The 16,988-nt window shown below is 31.9% G+C and overlaps 3 protein-coding genes and 1 pseudogene across 4 annotated transcripts; 1 reads left to right on the top strand and 3 right to left on the bottom strand.

Annotated features, from left to right (window-relative positions):
- Window positions 1–768: 768 nt before the first annotated feature.
- Window positions 769–2,862, bottom strand: LOC120188845 (phosphoribosylglycinamide formyltransferase, chloroplastic-like). The gene is made up of 6 exons (XM_039192234.1): window positions 2,797–2,862; window positions 2,029–2,639; window positions 1,664–1,775; window positions 1,394–1,570; window positions 1,173–1,299; window positions 769–965 (listed from the first exon to the last, which is right to left on the bottom strand). The coding sequence occupies exons 2-6, from the start codon at window positions 2,411–2,413 to the stop codon at window positions 852–854; spliced, it is 915 nt and encodes a 304-aa protein (XP_039048165.1). The 5' UTR covers window positions 2,414–2,639; window positions 2,797–2,862; the 3' UTR covers window positions 769–851.
- A 2,346-nt stretch (window positions 2,863–5,208) lies between these two features.
- LOC120189664 (mitochondrial pyruvate carrier 4) lies at window positions 5,209–6,983 on the bottom strand. The gene is made up of 5 exons (XM_039192888.1): window positions 6,828–6,983; window positions 5,864–5,962; window positions 5,697–5,749; window positions 5,492–5,565; window positions 5,209–5,391 (listed from the first exon to the last, which is right to left on the bottom strand). Exons 1-5 carry the CDS (start codon window positions 6,880–6,882, stop codon window positions 5,340–5,342), a joined length of 333 nt encoding a protein of 110 aa, XP_039048819.1. The 5' UTR covers window positions 6,883–6,983; the 3' UTR covers window positions 5,209–5,339.
- A 1,669-nt stretch (window positions 6,984–8,652) lies between these two features.
- LOC120189672 lies at window positions 8,653–10,536 on the bottom strand (annotated as a pseudogene).
- A 5,480-nt stretch (window positions 10,537–16,016) lies between these two features.
- LOC120188912 (mediator of RNA polymerase II transcription subunit 11-like) lies at window positions 16,017–16,674 on the top strand. Of its 2 annotated transcripts, none has more exons than XM_039192299.1 (3): window positions 16,017–16,088; window positions 16,195–16,286; window positions 16,461–16,674. In XM_039192299.1, the coding sequence occupies exons 1-3, from the start codon at window positions 16,035–16,037 to the stop codon at window positions 16,657–16,659; spliced, it is 345 nt and encodes a 114-aa protein (XP_039048230.1). In that variant the 5' UTR covers window positions 16,017–16,034; the 3' UTR covers window positions 16,660–16,674. The 2 variants fall into 2 exon arrangements, with proteins under 2 accessions (XP_039048230.1, XP_039048222.1); XM_039192291.1 differs by having other exon boundaries at window positions 16,035–16,121; window positions 16,168–16,286.
- Window positions 16,675–16,988: the final 314 nt, after the last annotated feature.

Genomic DNA, 16,988 nt, shown 5'->3' with positions numbered 1-16,988 from the left:
CTCTCTTTGATCACTTAAATCATTCAATTGTTTAATCAAATTAAGTTAAATATAACCATCCAAATTTCTTAAGTTACCAATAATTGAATGAATATAATGTCACTTAAAAATTCTACATCATATTTTAAATTAAACTTATCTTATAAAATTAACACATCAAAATATTTTAGTGACTAAAAATATTATTCTTTATAAAGATTATGCATCTAAACAATTACGTTTACATATATATTATCAATGATTATAAAAAATAACTAATAAAAATTATAATCATATATTATCTTGTAATTCCTTCAAATAATTTAAAAAATAAACATTTTCCCTCATTTTTGTAACGATATTATAATACACGACGAAGCCATAAAATAGTTTTACCCAATTCAAAGGTTTAATCATCTTGAAAATTTTGAATATATATTGATAATTAAAAGGGATAAAACAATAATTAATCCGTAAATTTAGTAATTTTTTCAATTTGATCATTGAATTTTGTTTAACCGCATAGATGCCAGATGCTGGTAGTTTTCTTTCCAATTTGATCCCTAAAGTTTTTTTTCAGTACACGTTTAGTCCATGATCTTGATTACTTTCTCCAGCTTAATGAAATCTAAGTCCAAGGAATAAGTCGAGATCAAGGGTACGGATTCAATCACACTCTTCCTTTGGTACATGTAGCTTTCATATCATCATCTTTTTGTTTTTCTTTCAAACAAGAGCTGAAGAAGAATTAGAAAACAGAGTGAAGAAAAAGCTAAAAGGGTTCGAGTCTAGTTAACAATCTCGTTTGATGAGTGATTCTTGTGTATTCTTAGGCACTTGTAACAAACTGCAAGTGCTGCAGTTTAGTTTTGTTAGTAATATTCTTCTGGGTTTTCTTTGCTCCGAATCAGAGGAACACCATCTTCTCTCCAAACTATCCGGTCTTCGCATAAAGCGGCTGTCACCTTCACGTATAATTTATGTTCCTGTAAAGAAACCGACGATCATCGTAAAGTTCCTAAATCCTTAAAGAACTTTTAACAGTCTCATAATCATCCGATAGAACTTGATCTTGATAATAATCATGATTCGATTTCATAACCACCTTAAAATCAATTTACTACAGGGTGATGTTGAAGTGAAGAAAGATGTAGGAAAACATTTCTTAATAAAAAGACATAAAATCAACTAACCTCTCGTAGAACCCTAGCGGCTAACTCCTCAGCGGTGTCATTTGCGAGAACAGGGACAGCTTTCTGTGCAAGTATCCGACCCGTATCGTAATGCTCATCAACAAAATGTATTGTTGCACCAGAGTATCTAAACAATACCAAACCTTTTCTAGCTGATACGGGTTCAAAATGCCAAGAATAACATAAAAACATGATACATGAAACTAAAGGCAAAAGCATACCTTGCCCCAGAAGCAATAACTGCTTTATGCACTTCCATACCATAATAACCTTCACCTCCAAAAGCTGGAAGAAGAGATGGATGGATGTTAAAAATCGATCTAGGATAAGCTTGAATTAACTCCGGTGGTATAAGTTTCAGATATCCAGCCAAAAGAATGAAATCGACTTCAAATTCCCTGAATCAGATAATCAATCATTCCCATAAGCAATAGCCCGCGAAATAATTGGGTAGACAGACCAATATAACTAGGCTGAAAGAAGAAAACAACCTAAGAACCTTCACAAGGTCACCAGAAGACAGGCCATTGAGTTCATCCTTTCTTTTCGGGAACAAAATAACTGGAATGCCTTTATCTCTAGCATATTGTGCACCTCCACAAGCTGCCATCACAAAAAAGAAGAATGTGTAATTCTAATAGTTGCAAGAAGGTTTTTTTCCCCATCTCAAGAGTTAGCATTTAAAATTGAAAGACACCAACAAACGATACATGAATTACTTCAAAGCCTCTGTAATTACATTACTTAAATCACATCTTAATTCAAAGTATTTTTTAAGCAACTATATTCTGGGAAGTACAACCAGAAATATACAAAATTCTAACTGACTCGCATTTTCTTTAAGAGAACAAATTACCATGTTTATTAGTGACCAAAACAACAACGTCTCCATTGACAGAGCCTTCAATGCATGCTTGGTTAATTGACCTGAAATTCGAGCCTCCACCAGAGACAAAAACAGCTAGCTTTCTCCGCTTAACCCATGATTTCGAACCTTCCTTCTCAGGAACAACATTACTTACTTTTTCTGCATTGTTTGAACACTCTAATCTTCTTACCGACATGAACCTTTCAGAAGGTGGGAAATATTCGAGTTTAAAGGAGACCCGATGTTTTGATCGAATGAAACAAGAAGAATATGAAAGAGAATACGACGAGGGCGATAACGGACTTTGAACCTTTCTATATAATGGGGTTATTGAATTTGAGCAAAACCCAGAAAACAAGCTTTGTGCTGCCATTGAAATCAAAGATAAATGCGCTGAATTGGGGGGAAATGTTTTTGTATTCTCTCAACACTCTTTTTTTTTTGCTTTTGATATGTATTCTCTCAACACTCAATAATGGAAGAAACAGGACACTAAAACCCTGATATTACCATTCAATGCAATAAATGAATAAAACTCGAAAACACTCGATATCTAGAAAAAGAAGGTTGCGGAGTGCATAAAATCTTTAAAATACTCCCTGCAACAAAACAAAAAAGCTAAATTAAATTAAATTAAATCACTTACATGTAAAGGAAGATCGAAGCACAACGTTGCCACCAACGATATTTAATCTATTTAAAAAAAACAGAAACAAAATAAAGTATAATCTGGGTAATTTTTATAAAGAGAATCACTTTATGAGAAAATCGAGCTGCTGCCACTGCTGGAAGCTCTGGCAAGGATATAGAATTGAGACAGAGAACTATGATTTGGGCAACGAAGGCGCCGCTTTTATTCTTATAAATGCAATGAAGAAAAGGATGCCTTCAATTGGGCTTTTTTAACACTGGCCTGGTGCGAGCTAACCCCTTTAATTGCCCGAACCATGAGATGATAGTAGTTAAGGCAGTTGTTATTTAGATTTGATAAATTTGATCCGAACTGATTTACATGAACCAATATCCGAAACAGACTCAAACAAAATGATCTAAATTTAAGCCGAAACCCGAAAATATTATCAATTAGTTAAGAGCCTTTGAACATATACATTATCTTACATTAGTAGCAGGTTTATCGAAAAAAATATTATAATTAATTTAACCAACACACCTAAAATAAGAAATTAATCTTTTAAGTAAAACTAAATATTTGAATCTTGATGCCTGAAATTAAGAAAATAAAATTTAAAAATATTATCTTCATAAAGATTCATTAATTAATCGAGTTATCAAGAATATTCATGTTTATATATTTTATGTGAAATTCACTACAATTAAATTAAGATATGCGATAAGAAAATAATCAATGATATAATATTGGATGATCCGATAATATTCTACTAAAGATTATGAGATTTTCCCAAAAGTAAATTTTAAATGGGTAAAGTATACAAATGGTTCCTTGACTATGGGGTTCTGCTTTATTAAATCCCTTGAATATTAAAAGTTATAAAATGATCATCTGACTATTTATTATGTTCCAAAACGTCATTTTTCATTAAAAATAGACAATATTTTGCTTTGAATGTCAACTTGTTGATTGTGATATGATAAAATTTGATATCAGAATCTCATACGACTATCATATCCCAGTCATTTTGACGTCCAACTTAAACAACTACTATTTTTTAACAGAAAATGATGAGTTTTGAACATAATGAATAGTTAGGTTATCATTTTGTAACTTTTAATAGTCAAATGACTTATCAAAGTAACATTCTATAGTGGGAAGACCATTTTGAAACTTTTAATAGTCAAAAGATTTAATAAAATAATGTTTTATAGTTGAGGGATCATTTGTGTACTTTACCCATTTTAATTAAATCGATAGAATTAAAATACTGAATATATAAAGTATAAGAATGTGGTTTAAAATCCAATTGTATAAATAATGAGTTATCCTCATAAATATTTACGGATAAATTACACAAATGATTATTAGTGTTTGAGTCATTTTTTCCATTAAAGTTTCAAAAGTAAGAAATTGATTATTAATATTATCAATTTATAATAAAACGGTCACTAACGTTATCGATTTATAACAAAATAGTCACTCCACTGTCATCTTCGTTAAGTTGATGATGTGGCAACAATAATAAAAAAATTAATATTTAGTTTTACTTCTAAAATTCTACTAAAAACATTACATAGGTCCTTGAATAGTAATTTTATATCTAATTATCCCAAAAACTTTCTAATTTTAAAAAAAAATCCAAAAATTATGCTAATTATTCTTGAATAAAATTTCTAAAAATAAAAATCTATAAAAACATTAAAATGTAAAAAAAATTAAGATTAAAATATCTAGAAAATACTAAAATTTGACAAGTATATAAGAAAATAAATATTAAATAAATTTTTATTATTTTAACTAATCTTAATTTGGGCAGTTATGATGGGTTATTTGGAATAATACATTGGTATCTTCACTGTCAACTATGTCACATTTGCTGAATGAGTGACAATAAGCTGGAAATGTCTTTGTTATAAAGTAACCGGTGAGGACTAGTGACGAACTGTTTATCATGGTTATAGACAGTATGTTGAGTGAATTACTGCAACCCTTTAAACACAAGTGTAAAATAGGAGTTTGTTTCATTGTTTGAGAGCAAGATAGTGTTTTCTTCTTCTTCTTCTTCTGAGAGTTGTCACTACTACAGCTAGTTTCTTCTCGTTGAGGATAATTGAACCTCTCCCACAAATTGGGATTATTTTAAATAATTTAATAAAACATTAAAAATTAAAATTAAAAAATCTAATAAAACATTAAAAATTCAAACATTCAATTTCTTCTAGATCTTTTAATTTCTAATGTTTTATTAGATTTTTGTTTTTAAAAATAATATTCAAGTATAATTATAATTTGGAATTCTTGAAAATTATAAAGATTTATAGGATAAATTAGATATAAAATCATTGTTGAAGGACATATTTAGTGTTTTAACAGTCTTTTAGGGGTAATATTAAATATTAACTTAATGGGGAGAGAGTTGAAATGAGAGAGAACAAAAGCATTATTGAAATTGATAGGGCTTCACTTGATCAGTTCAGTATCCCTTGATGGCTCTACAAATCAGGAGTTATACTCGACATCATGTTACAAAATTTCCAAAACACAGCATGCTTGAAATAATTCAAAGCTAATAGAGCCAAGTGTAGCAACTTTTAATTAACAGCAAAAACAAGAAAACAACTGATAATTGACCCAGGAAAAACGGCATTTTTGGAAGATTTCGCCATCATTCTGTTGCAACAGCAGGCTTTGCCTCGCCCTCTGAAAAGTAATCATGTCTGAAATATCGACGAAAAACATATAAAAAAATTGGCAACATATGCTGCAAAGGTTCAAATAAGGGAAGGGAAACAGATATCATTGGTTAAGTTGACTTACTTTATTTTTCGGGACAGTTGGTATATGCCTGTTCCAGCCATAGCAATGTTCACACTAAAGAGATTCCAGTTCTTCTGCATTTTCAAATTGAGGAATGAATGAGAATCAAACCAGCCCGAACTTATACTGATTATAAGTGTTAAAAGAACATTGAAGTTCCTATGTGTACAAACTTATAGGTAATCTAATCAACCATCAAACTTACCGGCGTGATTACCATGCTATAACGTGACCAGATGACTCCAGTTGCAGTAACCGCTGGGGTACCAGAAAACAGCATTCAATAAATACTAGGAAACAAATACTTTAGAATAAAATAACATGTGCAACACACAGATATAGATCAATTAGAAATCATGAAACATCACATACCTATTTGCTGAGGGTAGGAGATTTTTTCTGGTGGTTTCGCGAAGTCAGCTATGTTGGCTATGCTAATGCCCCATTTAAAAGTTGGTGCCCAAAAGTGAACTGAAATGAAACAAGCCAATAGTTTTTTTTTATGTATGTTTTTAAGAATCAATAACCTGAATCATTAAAATACCTAGTTAGTTTAAAGAAATAAACCACTTTGGTAGACCGTACATATCAATATATCATCTAACAAGATATCCATTTATATTTATGGGATTATCATAACACCTCACTTCCCTTCATCAATCTATAAAGTATAAGCTATTGTAGTAAATCACAGTTGCCGGCCTTGCAGCCTATGTTTCTCGAACTCTTCATTTTTCGTGAAGTCCCAGTGTTCATCACTAATGTCAGACCCACGGATGAGAATATGACCTCCAAGAATCCTCCAAATATATAGAAAATTTACAAAATGTAACCATATCCACGCCAGATTAATACCCGTATCCAACACTGATATTCGAAACCGAGTACGTGGGTTGCAACCTCACAATCATGCAACTAATTCAATCTGATTCACATATTCAAACGTCATCAGTTGGTGGGATACTAGTATACTTTCCGAGTCGTGCAGTTTATATGCCTTCACTTGTTATCGTATATTTTCAAAAGCCAAAATATTGGGTTTCATTGCTCAGAGGAAATCACCCTAACTGGGCATTCAAATTAAACAAAACTCAAATACCGAACGAATCTATAAATCAGCGATTCTAGTTTCTTCGACATGAAAATTTTAAGAGAAACCCAAATTCCGAACGAATCTTATGTACAAAAGCATAGATCGTGTCGGCGAACAAAGATTCATGGATAAAAATTGAGATTTTGCTAATACTAATTAATCAAATACATACAAAAAGGATCTATCGAATACGAGTAATTGGAATCTAATCATCGGATTAAAAGAAGGAGCGAGTCAACTCACTGGTTTTGGGTCCGGCTGGGTGATTCCACAGAGCTTGTAGCTTAGAGGCCGCCATGGATTCAGCTCGTTTTTCCCACTTTACTGATTTTTTTTGGTTTGGTCTAACAAAATAAAGGAAGAATTTTGGTTTTGGTTCTGTATAGTTTTATATTAGCTAGTGCTGAGCAACTATCCAACTGTGTGTCACCACGTAGCTATATTGACTTTTTGACTTTCAAATGGCTGCTCTAGTCAGACCGTGCGTATTGAAATCCGCTTGACGATATTAGTTTTTTTTGGGAGGGGGGGTGTTTGGGGGGTTTCAAATTTTATTTATAGGTTCTTGTACTATCTATTCTTTGTATTTAGTCCTTATTCTATGGTATTTTAATATGTTTGTTTCTAGAAATAAGTATTATAAATTTCGATGATGACATTTGAGTTATGATGACTATATGTTGTTTGTTTCTTTTAATTTAGTTAAAAAATAGTAGCTGATTGTTCATTGTGGAGTTATAGACAATTCATGTCACCCGATTCATGTAGTTTAAAGAAGAAAAATAATTGATGGAGATCCCCAAAAAAATCACTCTTTCATTTATATGAGGAATTTGTATAACGATCCTTAATGTCAATGTCAGACCTAGGTTGATGATGTCTATTTATAGGTTAAAAATGTAACATCCTAAACTCGATTGGGCCTAAAGTGCCTCACTAGGCTGCCGAGACAACCCTTGATTTTCAAAACATTTTTATTTCATTTTCAAACATACTGAATGGTATCATAATAAAACATAAATAACTGTTATAAAAATATTTTACAAAACCAAAGCTCCATGACACATAATTTAAAACAAATAATACATCTTGAAGTTTACAACTGAAATACATAAGGTTCTATGAATACACATACCCACTAAAACTAAAGTACAATACTCTGTCGGAGATACTAGAAGTCCTACTGCGACAGTGCTCCATTAACTGCCCAAGCTACTGACCTGCTAACGGAAAACATCCAATGACTGAGCTTACAAAGCCCAATAATATAATCCCTAATCTAGAGAAGCATAAGAATTCCATAAAAAAAAATATGCTGAAGACATGACATTGAGTAGTAGGTACATTCATGATATAGGTCAAGTGCTACCTACATAGGCTTTACTGTTCTACCTTGGCCATATGAGTCTCACGCTTCCCTTAGTCCTTCGCTAAGGGCCTCGCCATGAGTACGCCTCTAAAGAATTTCTAACCCTAATGCTTGTAACTGTTACGTATTATCTAAATACAACACTGATATTCTTGTGCATTATCTAAATACACACCTGAACATATTGTGCATTATCTGAATGCAACACTGACTAGTATTTGGTCTCACATAGCCATCAGACACTAGTTACTAAGGGAGCCCGGTGTCAAATAGCCATCAGACATCTCAATTCTAAGGATAGTAACCAATTTGATAACACCCTAAAAGTTGGATGACTCAATCACAAGGAATTTTATTTCAATGGAAAAATTGCAAGCACGCTAAAAATGGACTGTCCATTTAAGAAGTTTACCAGAAAATAACCATCACCAAATTCACAACCTAGTTTACAATTAATGAATGATGGGTAAACAAAAATAAAAATAAAAAACTAAAATATAGTTCTATTTCTTTTTCTAAAATTTATAATGCATAAAGTTAAGTTATAAAAATATATATATTATGGGAAGAGAGATGAAGTGAGGGAACAAAAGCATTATTGAAAATGATAGGTCATCAGTTGATCAGTTCAGTATCTCTTGATAGCTCTACAAATCAGAATTAAACTCAACATCATGTTACTAATTTCCACAACACAACATGCTTGAAATAATTCAAAGCTATAGAGCCAAGTGTAACATCTTTTAATTAACAGCAAAACAAGAAAACTGATAATTGACCCAGGAAAAACGGCATTTTCGGAAGATTTCGCAATCATTCTGTTGCAACAGCAGGCTTTACCTCGCCCTCTGGAAAGTAATCATGTCTGAAATATCGATAAAAACATATAAAAACAGCGCATCAGAGAGCAGCCATAGAAATCAATGGCAACAGAGACAACAGAATCAACATATGCCGGAAAGGTTCAAATATGAGAAGGGAAACAGATATCAATGGTTAAGTTGACTTACTTTATTTTTCGGGACAGTTGGTATATGCCTGTTCTGGCCATAGCAATGTTCACACTAAAGAGATTCCAGTTCTTCTGCGTTTTAAAATCGAGGAATGACTGAGAATCAAAACCAGCCCGAACTTATACTTATTTTAAGTGTTAAAAGAACATTGAAGTTCCTATATGTGCACACTTATAGGTAATCTAATCAATCATCAAACTTACCGGAGTAATTACAGTGCTATAGCGTGACCAGATGACTCCGGTTGCAGTAACCAATGGTGTACCAGAAAGCAGCATTCAATAAATACAAGGAAGCAATTATTTCAGAATAAAATAGCATGTTCAACACACAGATATAGATCTATTAGAAATCATAAAACGCCACATACCTATTTGCTGAGGGTAGGAGAGTTTTTCTGGTGGTTTCGTGAAGTCAGCTATGTTGCTATGCTAATGCCCCATATAAAAGTTGGTGCCCAAAAGTGAACTGAAATGAAACAAGCCAATAGTTTTTTTTTTTAATGTATGCTTTTAAGAATCAATAACCTGAATCATTAAAATACCTTGTTAGTTTAAAGCAATAAACCACTTTGGTAGATTTACATGTCAACATATCTTCTACAAAATATCTCCTGCAGATTGTACATGTCAATATATCATCCAGCAAGATATCTATTTATATTTATTGGATTATCAGAAGCTCATAACACCTCACTCCATCAATCTATAAAGTATAAACTAATCTAACAAATCATACTTGAGCCTTATGTTGCTCAAACTCTTCATTTTTCGTGAAGTCCCTGCGTTTGACACTCCTGTCAGAACCACGGATGAGAATATGCCCTCCAAGAATCCTCCAAATACATAGAAAATTTACAAAAATGTAACCATATTCGTGCCAGATTCATACCCATATCCAACACTCACATTTGGAAACGAGTGACATGGGTTGCGACCTCAAAAGCATGTAATAAATTCAATTTGATTCTCATATTCAAATGCCATCAATTGATGGGATACTAGTATTCTTTCCGTGTTGTGCAGTTATATGCCTTCACTAGTTATCATATATTTTCAAAAGCCAAAAAATTGGTTTTCATTCTTCAGAGGAAATCAATCAGCCAAAAACTTGTGTTTCATTGTTCAGAGGAAATCAATCTAACTGGACATTCTAGTTAAACAAGACTAAACTATTTGCACCAAATCTAGATTCTGGGAACTGCCTCATTTCCAACCGAGCAGAAAAACTCATATATAAATAAGTGATTCTAGTTTCTTCACTATCAAAGTTTGAAGAGAAACCCAAATACCGAACAAATATTATGTAAAAAAATGGATCTTGTCGGAGAAAAAAGATTCATGGAAAAAATTGAAATTTCGCTAATACAAATTAATCCAATAAATACAATAAAGGATCTATCAATACGAATAATTGGAATCTAATAATCGGAATAGAAGAAGGGGCGAGTCAACTCACTGGTTTTGGGTCCGGCAGGGTGATTCCAAAGAGCTTGTAGCTTAGAGGCCGCCATGGATTCAGCTCGTTTCTCCCACTTGATGTTTTTTGATTTGGTCTAACAAAATAAGGAAAGGAATTTTGGTTTCGGTTCTGTGTATTATATTGGGAAATGACCGCCGTGCGGTAACCTTAATATATTACTAAAAAAAAATGTTACCGATATTATTATTATTTAATAAAATTTGTAAAAAATTTATCACAAAAATTATTATTTCTATCAGTTTTGTTATTATTAGAAGTTTTACTGATTTTATTAATAAATCCGGTAATTACTGGTTTTGTTATTTTTTCTATCAGTTTTGTTATTATTAGATATTTTACTGAAATTGTTAAAAAATATTAATATTTTAAGTAATTTTTTACAAATTTTGTTAAAAAAATAATAACAAAACCGATAATGTATTTCTTTACCGAATACCACACTGTAAAACTTCCCTATTATATTAGCCGAAGAAACTATCCAACCACGTGTCACCACGTAATCGAAGTGAGTTTTGACTTTCAAACGGCTTCCCTCTAATAACAATACTAAAACGATGTGTAATCTACTGGACTGGACGATATGTTTTTAGGGAGGGACAAATTATATATAAGGATCTTGTACTATACATTCTTCGTATTTAGTCCTTAATTTATGATATTTTAACCTGTTATTTTGTTTTTTTAATTCTTAAATTTTTGATATTTTAAACTGTTATTTTGTTTTTTTAATTCTTAAATTTTTATTTGTTTTTATCAAATTGAATCAATCATAGTATATTTTTTATTCTAATTAAAAATTTGATATTAATTATTTTGTCAAATTATAAAAGAGGACTAAATCTGCAAAAATGCATACTGCATTACTATTGTACAATTTGACCTTTTTTGTTTTATATTATAAGCCAATTATTTCGGGGTAAATTATACGCTTACTCATTGAACTTTACTTTCTCTTATTTCACTCACCATACTTTCAATTTTTTAATTACTCACTAAACTTTAGACATTAAACTTTTTTGTCACTTGATTGTTTACTCAATAACAAGAAGATGACATGGCTATTTTATTAATATATAATGATTATATATATATATATAATCATTATATATTAATATATATATATATATGTGTGTGTGTATGATGTGTAATATTTAAATAAAATAAAATAAAAAACTTAATCACCCCACCCTCCCTCTCCCTCCCTCTCCCTCTCCCTCTCCCACTTCCACCCCACCCCACCCCACCCCACCCCACCCCACCCCCACATCCTTCTCCGACCACCATCTTAACCGCCCTTTTTAGAACCACCATCATCCCAGTCAAGCTTCTAAATTGTATCATCGCCATCACTATTTCCCAATCGAACGCATTGTTTCTATTTTTCAACAAATCCCCAAAACACAACAAGCATAAAAAAACACAACACAATCATTATCTCTCAACAAAATTTTTTTTAACATTAACATCTTTATCTGTAACATCCTCAATACCGAGTTAGTAATCAAATTGTAAAGTTTCAGAATTTGGTGATAAAAGTAGAATAGTTATATAGTTTAATGACTTATTAGAAATATAGTTGAAGGTTGTTTGGTAATTATTGAATGAATTAAAGGGTAACGTGGTCAATTGACAAGTAAGATTTTTATTTCCCTTTATAAGATAAGGGAACCACGTGGAAGATGAGAGATTTCTCCAGAGTTCTCTTCTTCTCCTTTCTTCTTTTTCTTCACGTGAAGTCATAAGCAAAGGTAAGATCTCTTGTTGGTTGATATTTAGCCGAATTTAAGATGGGGTTTTGATCATTAGATGATAACTAAGCTTAAGGAAAGCTTAAGTTATCTTAAAATCAAAAGATAAATGAGTTAATGAAGATTAAAGATTTGGAGTTCTTGAGTGAAATATTGAAGTAGAGTTTATAATAAGAATTGAAAGTTGAATTTGACTTGCCATCAATAAGAATAAGAGATTTATGAAGTTAGAAAGAATTAATAACAAAGTTGAAAGTTTTGTAAGATTCTTAAATTTTAAGAATCATGATGAGATATGGAAGATAAAGATGATTTATATGGATATAAGTTGATTTAAGTAATGGTAGTTGAGTTTAATGACATGATAGGGGCTTAAAATAGAAGTATTGAGTGAAAAGTTGATGGTTTTTTGGCTTAAAATGCAAATTCTGGGTAAGGTGTATCGATGCACATTCAATGTGTACCGATGCACTCTTTAAAGAAGAAACATCGAATGCAATTAGTGCATCGATGCATAAGGAGTGCATTGATGAACCCCCTTAAAATGAAAACATCGAAGGTGGTGGGTGTATCAATGCATGGGTAGTGCATCGATGCACATGTTAAAGAATGCATCGATGCACTGTAGAATGTATCGATGCACTTCAAAGGGGAAATAGAAATAGACCTTTCTTTTGGTCTAAGAAATGATAGATTAAAGTATATCAATTGGATATTGATATGTATCAATGTGTGATTATGTAGATATCGAACATGAACAAGTTTCGGAATGATTATCAAGTTAGGATTCGATCGAAAGAGAGGAAATCATAAGTGGATTGGAACGTAGTGAGGCCAAGGTGAGTGCAATTTATTTTTATAAGATTATATGAAAATTGGACTTGTGATAAGTCTATTTCCTATAGTAATAATTCATTAAGTCTTGATCATAAGTATGTTAACAACATGAAGTGTATGTATGTTTGATTGTATGAATTGATATGTTTTGTATGTGCTATGTGGTTTACGTAAAAACACTATTAAGTGTTAATGAGAGAATATAAAATAAGTTATGAAATTATAGGAATATAGAAGATCAGTCAAGTGATATATGGAAATGGAAATAGATGTTTATGAAGAGCTATAGGAGAACAAATATAAGTCATATGATAATGAAATATAAGACTATTTGAATACATGGTTATGAGATAAAATATGTAATAATAGGAAAATATGATGAAAGTGAGTTCATGAGAAGTGATAGGAACTAGGTAAACATGTGTAACAGTATATGCTTAATAGAAACATGAGTTGGACAAGTATATAGTGGTATGATCCATTATGAGAATTAGTATAATAGAGCTTTTTGATTTAATGAGAGTTAAGGGAACTAAATAAGATTGACGTATAGAATGAAATGGGAATAATATATCAATTAGGAAACTTGAATATAAAAAGGATGATACGAATATATAAGATAAGTTATATGCTAAAGATTTATGGAGCTATATGAAAAGGTTATAAGGAATATATGAAATTGAATTAAGTAAATAGATTAAATTAATATATAAATAAAATACCATTAAACGATATATGTTTAGAAATACGACATAGTTAATGTAATCTAAGGGAATACAAATAAATGAAGTATAAGGTAGATGATATGACATAAGTTATTATATACATATATGATATATGTTATCAAGTAATATGAAAGGACTCAGAAAATTGATATAAGCTATGTGGAAGTATTCTAGGTGTTTCTATGTGCTATATGAAGTATATATGATTATATGTGAACAAGATATGATATGTAGGTTTACATGAACATCTAAGAAATGATCTAAGCTATATGATATGATCTATGCGATTCTATGCACTTTGGATATATGTTATATGATATGGATCTATGTGACTACGTGAGAAATAATATAAGCTATGTGACATGTAAATGTGAATTATATGAAAATGTTCTACGCGTAAGTGAAATATGTGAATATAAGTAATAGGAGCTACGTGCTTATGAGATATGAATATGGAACACGAGCTATGTGAAAATAAGTTAAGTAATTACATGTGCAAATAGAAATGTTATGTGAAAAGCTATGTGGCTATATGAAGATGTGTAATGGTATAAAAGATAATGCCCATGTTATGTGATATGAGAGCTAGGGGTATAGTTGGCATGCCAAGAGTCGAGGGATTATTAGTGGTCCTTCAAGACAAACAGTGGTCCTTCGGGATATAGTGGTTCTTCGGAATAATCAGTGGTCCTTCGGGACATAGTGGTCATTCGGGACAAATTTTCGATGCCCCTTGAGGGAATTATACGAGCTGTGGTGACATCATAGTGCACAACCTCTATGTACTCGCATATCTTTAGTTCTCATATGTGTACATGGGCTAATAAAGAGACAATATAAATAAACTTGATATGATAATATGTTTGTTTCCTTGTGAAATGTTATGTGTGATATATGATTGTACAAATGGTAATTATAAGATCATATAATAAAAGGAATCTATGATAGTGATAAAAATGAAGATGATATAGTTGCTTGATTGTATATGTTATATGATATAAGTGAGTACATGTTAAGATATATGATATGAACAAGAGAATAAGAGATATGAATGATAATGACATGTATGTATGTAGTGTATTTGTTACATGAATAAGGATATGAGTGGTATGATATAATAGTAGTAATTATTCATGCATGATTACAAGTTATAGTTTACATTATATGTTTATTTGTCTCACTAAGTCATCGACTTAGCGTGTGAGTGTTTCACACGTAGGTTCTGAAAAGCTAGAGAAGTGAAGAGGAGCAAGACAGGTCAGACTCTCCTTTCCACAGATCATATCAGAATTGTAGTTAAGTGTAGATATTTGGTTGTATATAGTGTGTTGGCATGTAACAAAATTGTGAATTACTAATGCTGTGATTGATTTTGTTTATTTTGGTCCAACTTGTGTGAATTGACATCTAAAATTTTAATGAAAGTTTAAAATTTTCATGATTTTCTTTAAGAGTCAAAGTTTGAAAAGTCAATGTGACATCTCGGACTCGGATCCGGGTCGGATACGGGTTGGGGGTGTTACATTATTAGCATAAAAACACAACAAACTCAATCACTAAATTCAAAAATCATAAACTAAAACACAACAAAGCATCCAAAAAAACAAAGAGAAATAGAAAAGGGAATAAACATTTGTCCCTCCATCGTTTAGCCTTCGTGATGGTCGACAACGATGTGAAATGGTCATGGTGAGAAGTAAAAAAAGAGTGAAATCAGAAATAAGCATAGAAGAGAGAAAAACAAAAGAAAATAAAAAGGTTGAAAGTTTTACCTTCAATTTTTTTAATGCGATGGTCGGACAACCATTTTACACGGTAAGGAGAAAGGTAACGATGAAGGGACGATGGCGTGATGATCGGGATTTGGGGTAGTTCATGTTGAAGACAGAAATGGGAGGAGAAAATTGGGGTAAATGGCATGATTTGGAGAGAGATGAGGGAATGAGGTGGAAGAGAAAGACATAAAATGAAAAACGAAAAGAAATTTAATTTTTTATTTAGACCAAAACGACGTTGTTTTGATCTAAATTTTAGTTTTTCAAAGATTAAAAACTACATTGTTTTAGTACAAGTTGTCTAGTCAGAACACCGTTAATTATTTAATGGTTGAGTGACCAAAAAAGTTAAATGCCTAAAGCTCAATGAACAAATTGAAAATTTGAAAGTACGGTGAGTGAAATAGAAGAGAGTAAAGTTCGGTAAGTAAGTGTGTAATTTACTCATTATTCCGAGAGGTAACTTCAGGTTTTGCTGGTATGAAGAAGGGAGAAATTTCCATGGATTCTCCCACTCAAAACACCTCCTTGCAGCGGCTTCAAAATGTGGAGAAGGTAACGAAAGAACTTTCAATTCCTTTAAGGAAAGTTCCAGTATTTTTTTCCTCTAACAAGAAATTCTGAGATAAGCTAGCTTTTTCGTGGTTTCGATTGGATACAGCGAATAGTTAGGGTTTTGGAGCTGCCTGGAGGTGTCATGGATGAACTCGCGAATCCTACGGGTCCCAGGAAAGAATATATCAACAATTCGTGAATTCACGAAGATGATCAAGATTCCTGCTTTATTCTGCTGTATCATTGTTCTTAACCTGAATTTCCTGATAAGATTTGAATTAGGGTTTAAATTGTTAGTTTTAAGCGTTGGGTTGAATTAAGATTGGATTGTAGCATTACGTATTAGTTGGGAATTTTCCGATAATTAACGCATTTCGGTTTTAAAAACGCCCAGGACATCCAAGTGACGTTGAGGGATGAAATCAAGAGTGCCTGTGAGTATCGTTCATTTGAGAAGTGTGATTATAGTTCGAGAATATCGAATGAAATCTGTTTAAAAAAACTCGAATACGTGATCTCCCAGTTGGATGCGATGGAACAAACCATCGATGAATACCAAGCTACCATTTAAAAGATGCAATGCTAGGAGTTAGATAGGCTGCTTACTTGCTAATTGTCTTAATGAATGCATGTCATTAGGAATCAACAAAGTTCACTAATTTTGTCTCTTATATCATTGAAGTTTGCTAAGACATTTTTGTATGTTTGGTATTCTTTATTGCAGAATGAAATTTTCACTGTTCTGTTAACTTACCACAATCGAAGCTTTTATTATGTGGTTTGGAGGTCGTCGAGAGTTTGAGCTAGAGTTTCTTATTCTTAAAAACCATTTTGTTGATGAACTATGTTTCAGCTTAACCATTGATTGAAGTGGAACTATAAAGCCACTATGCTTAGGTG

The sequence above is a fragment of the Hibiscus syriacus genome, unplaced genomic scaffold, assembly GCF_006381635.1.
Source record: "Hibiscus syriacus cultivar Baekdansim isolate YM2019G1 unplaced genomic scaffold, ASM638163v2 tig00004072_pilon, whole genome shotgun sequence".
In the NCBI taxonomy this organism is placed as follows: domain Eukaryota; kingdom Viridiplantae; phylum Streptophyta; class Magnoliopsida; order Malvales; family Malvaceae; genus Hibiscus; species Hibiscus syriacus.
Note: the sequence above shows the minus strand (reverse complement) of the source record. Positions and strands in the feature narration are given on the sequence as shown.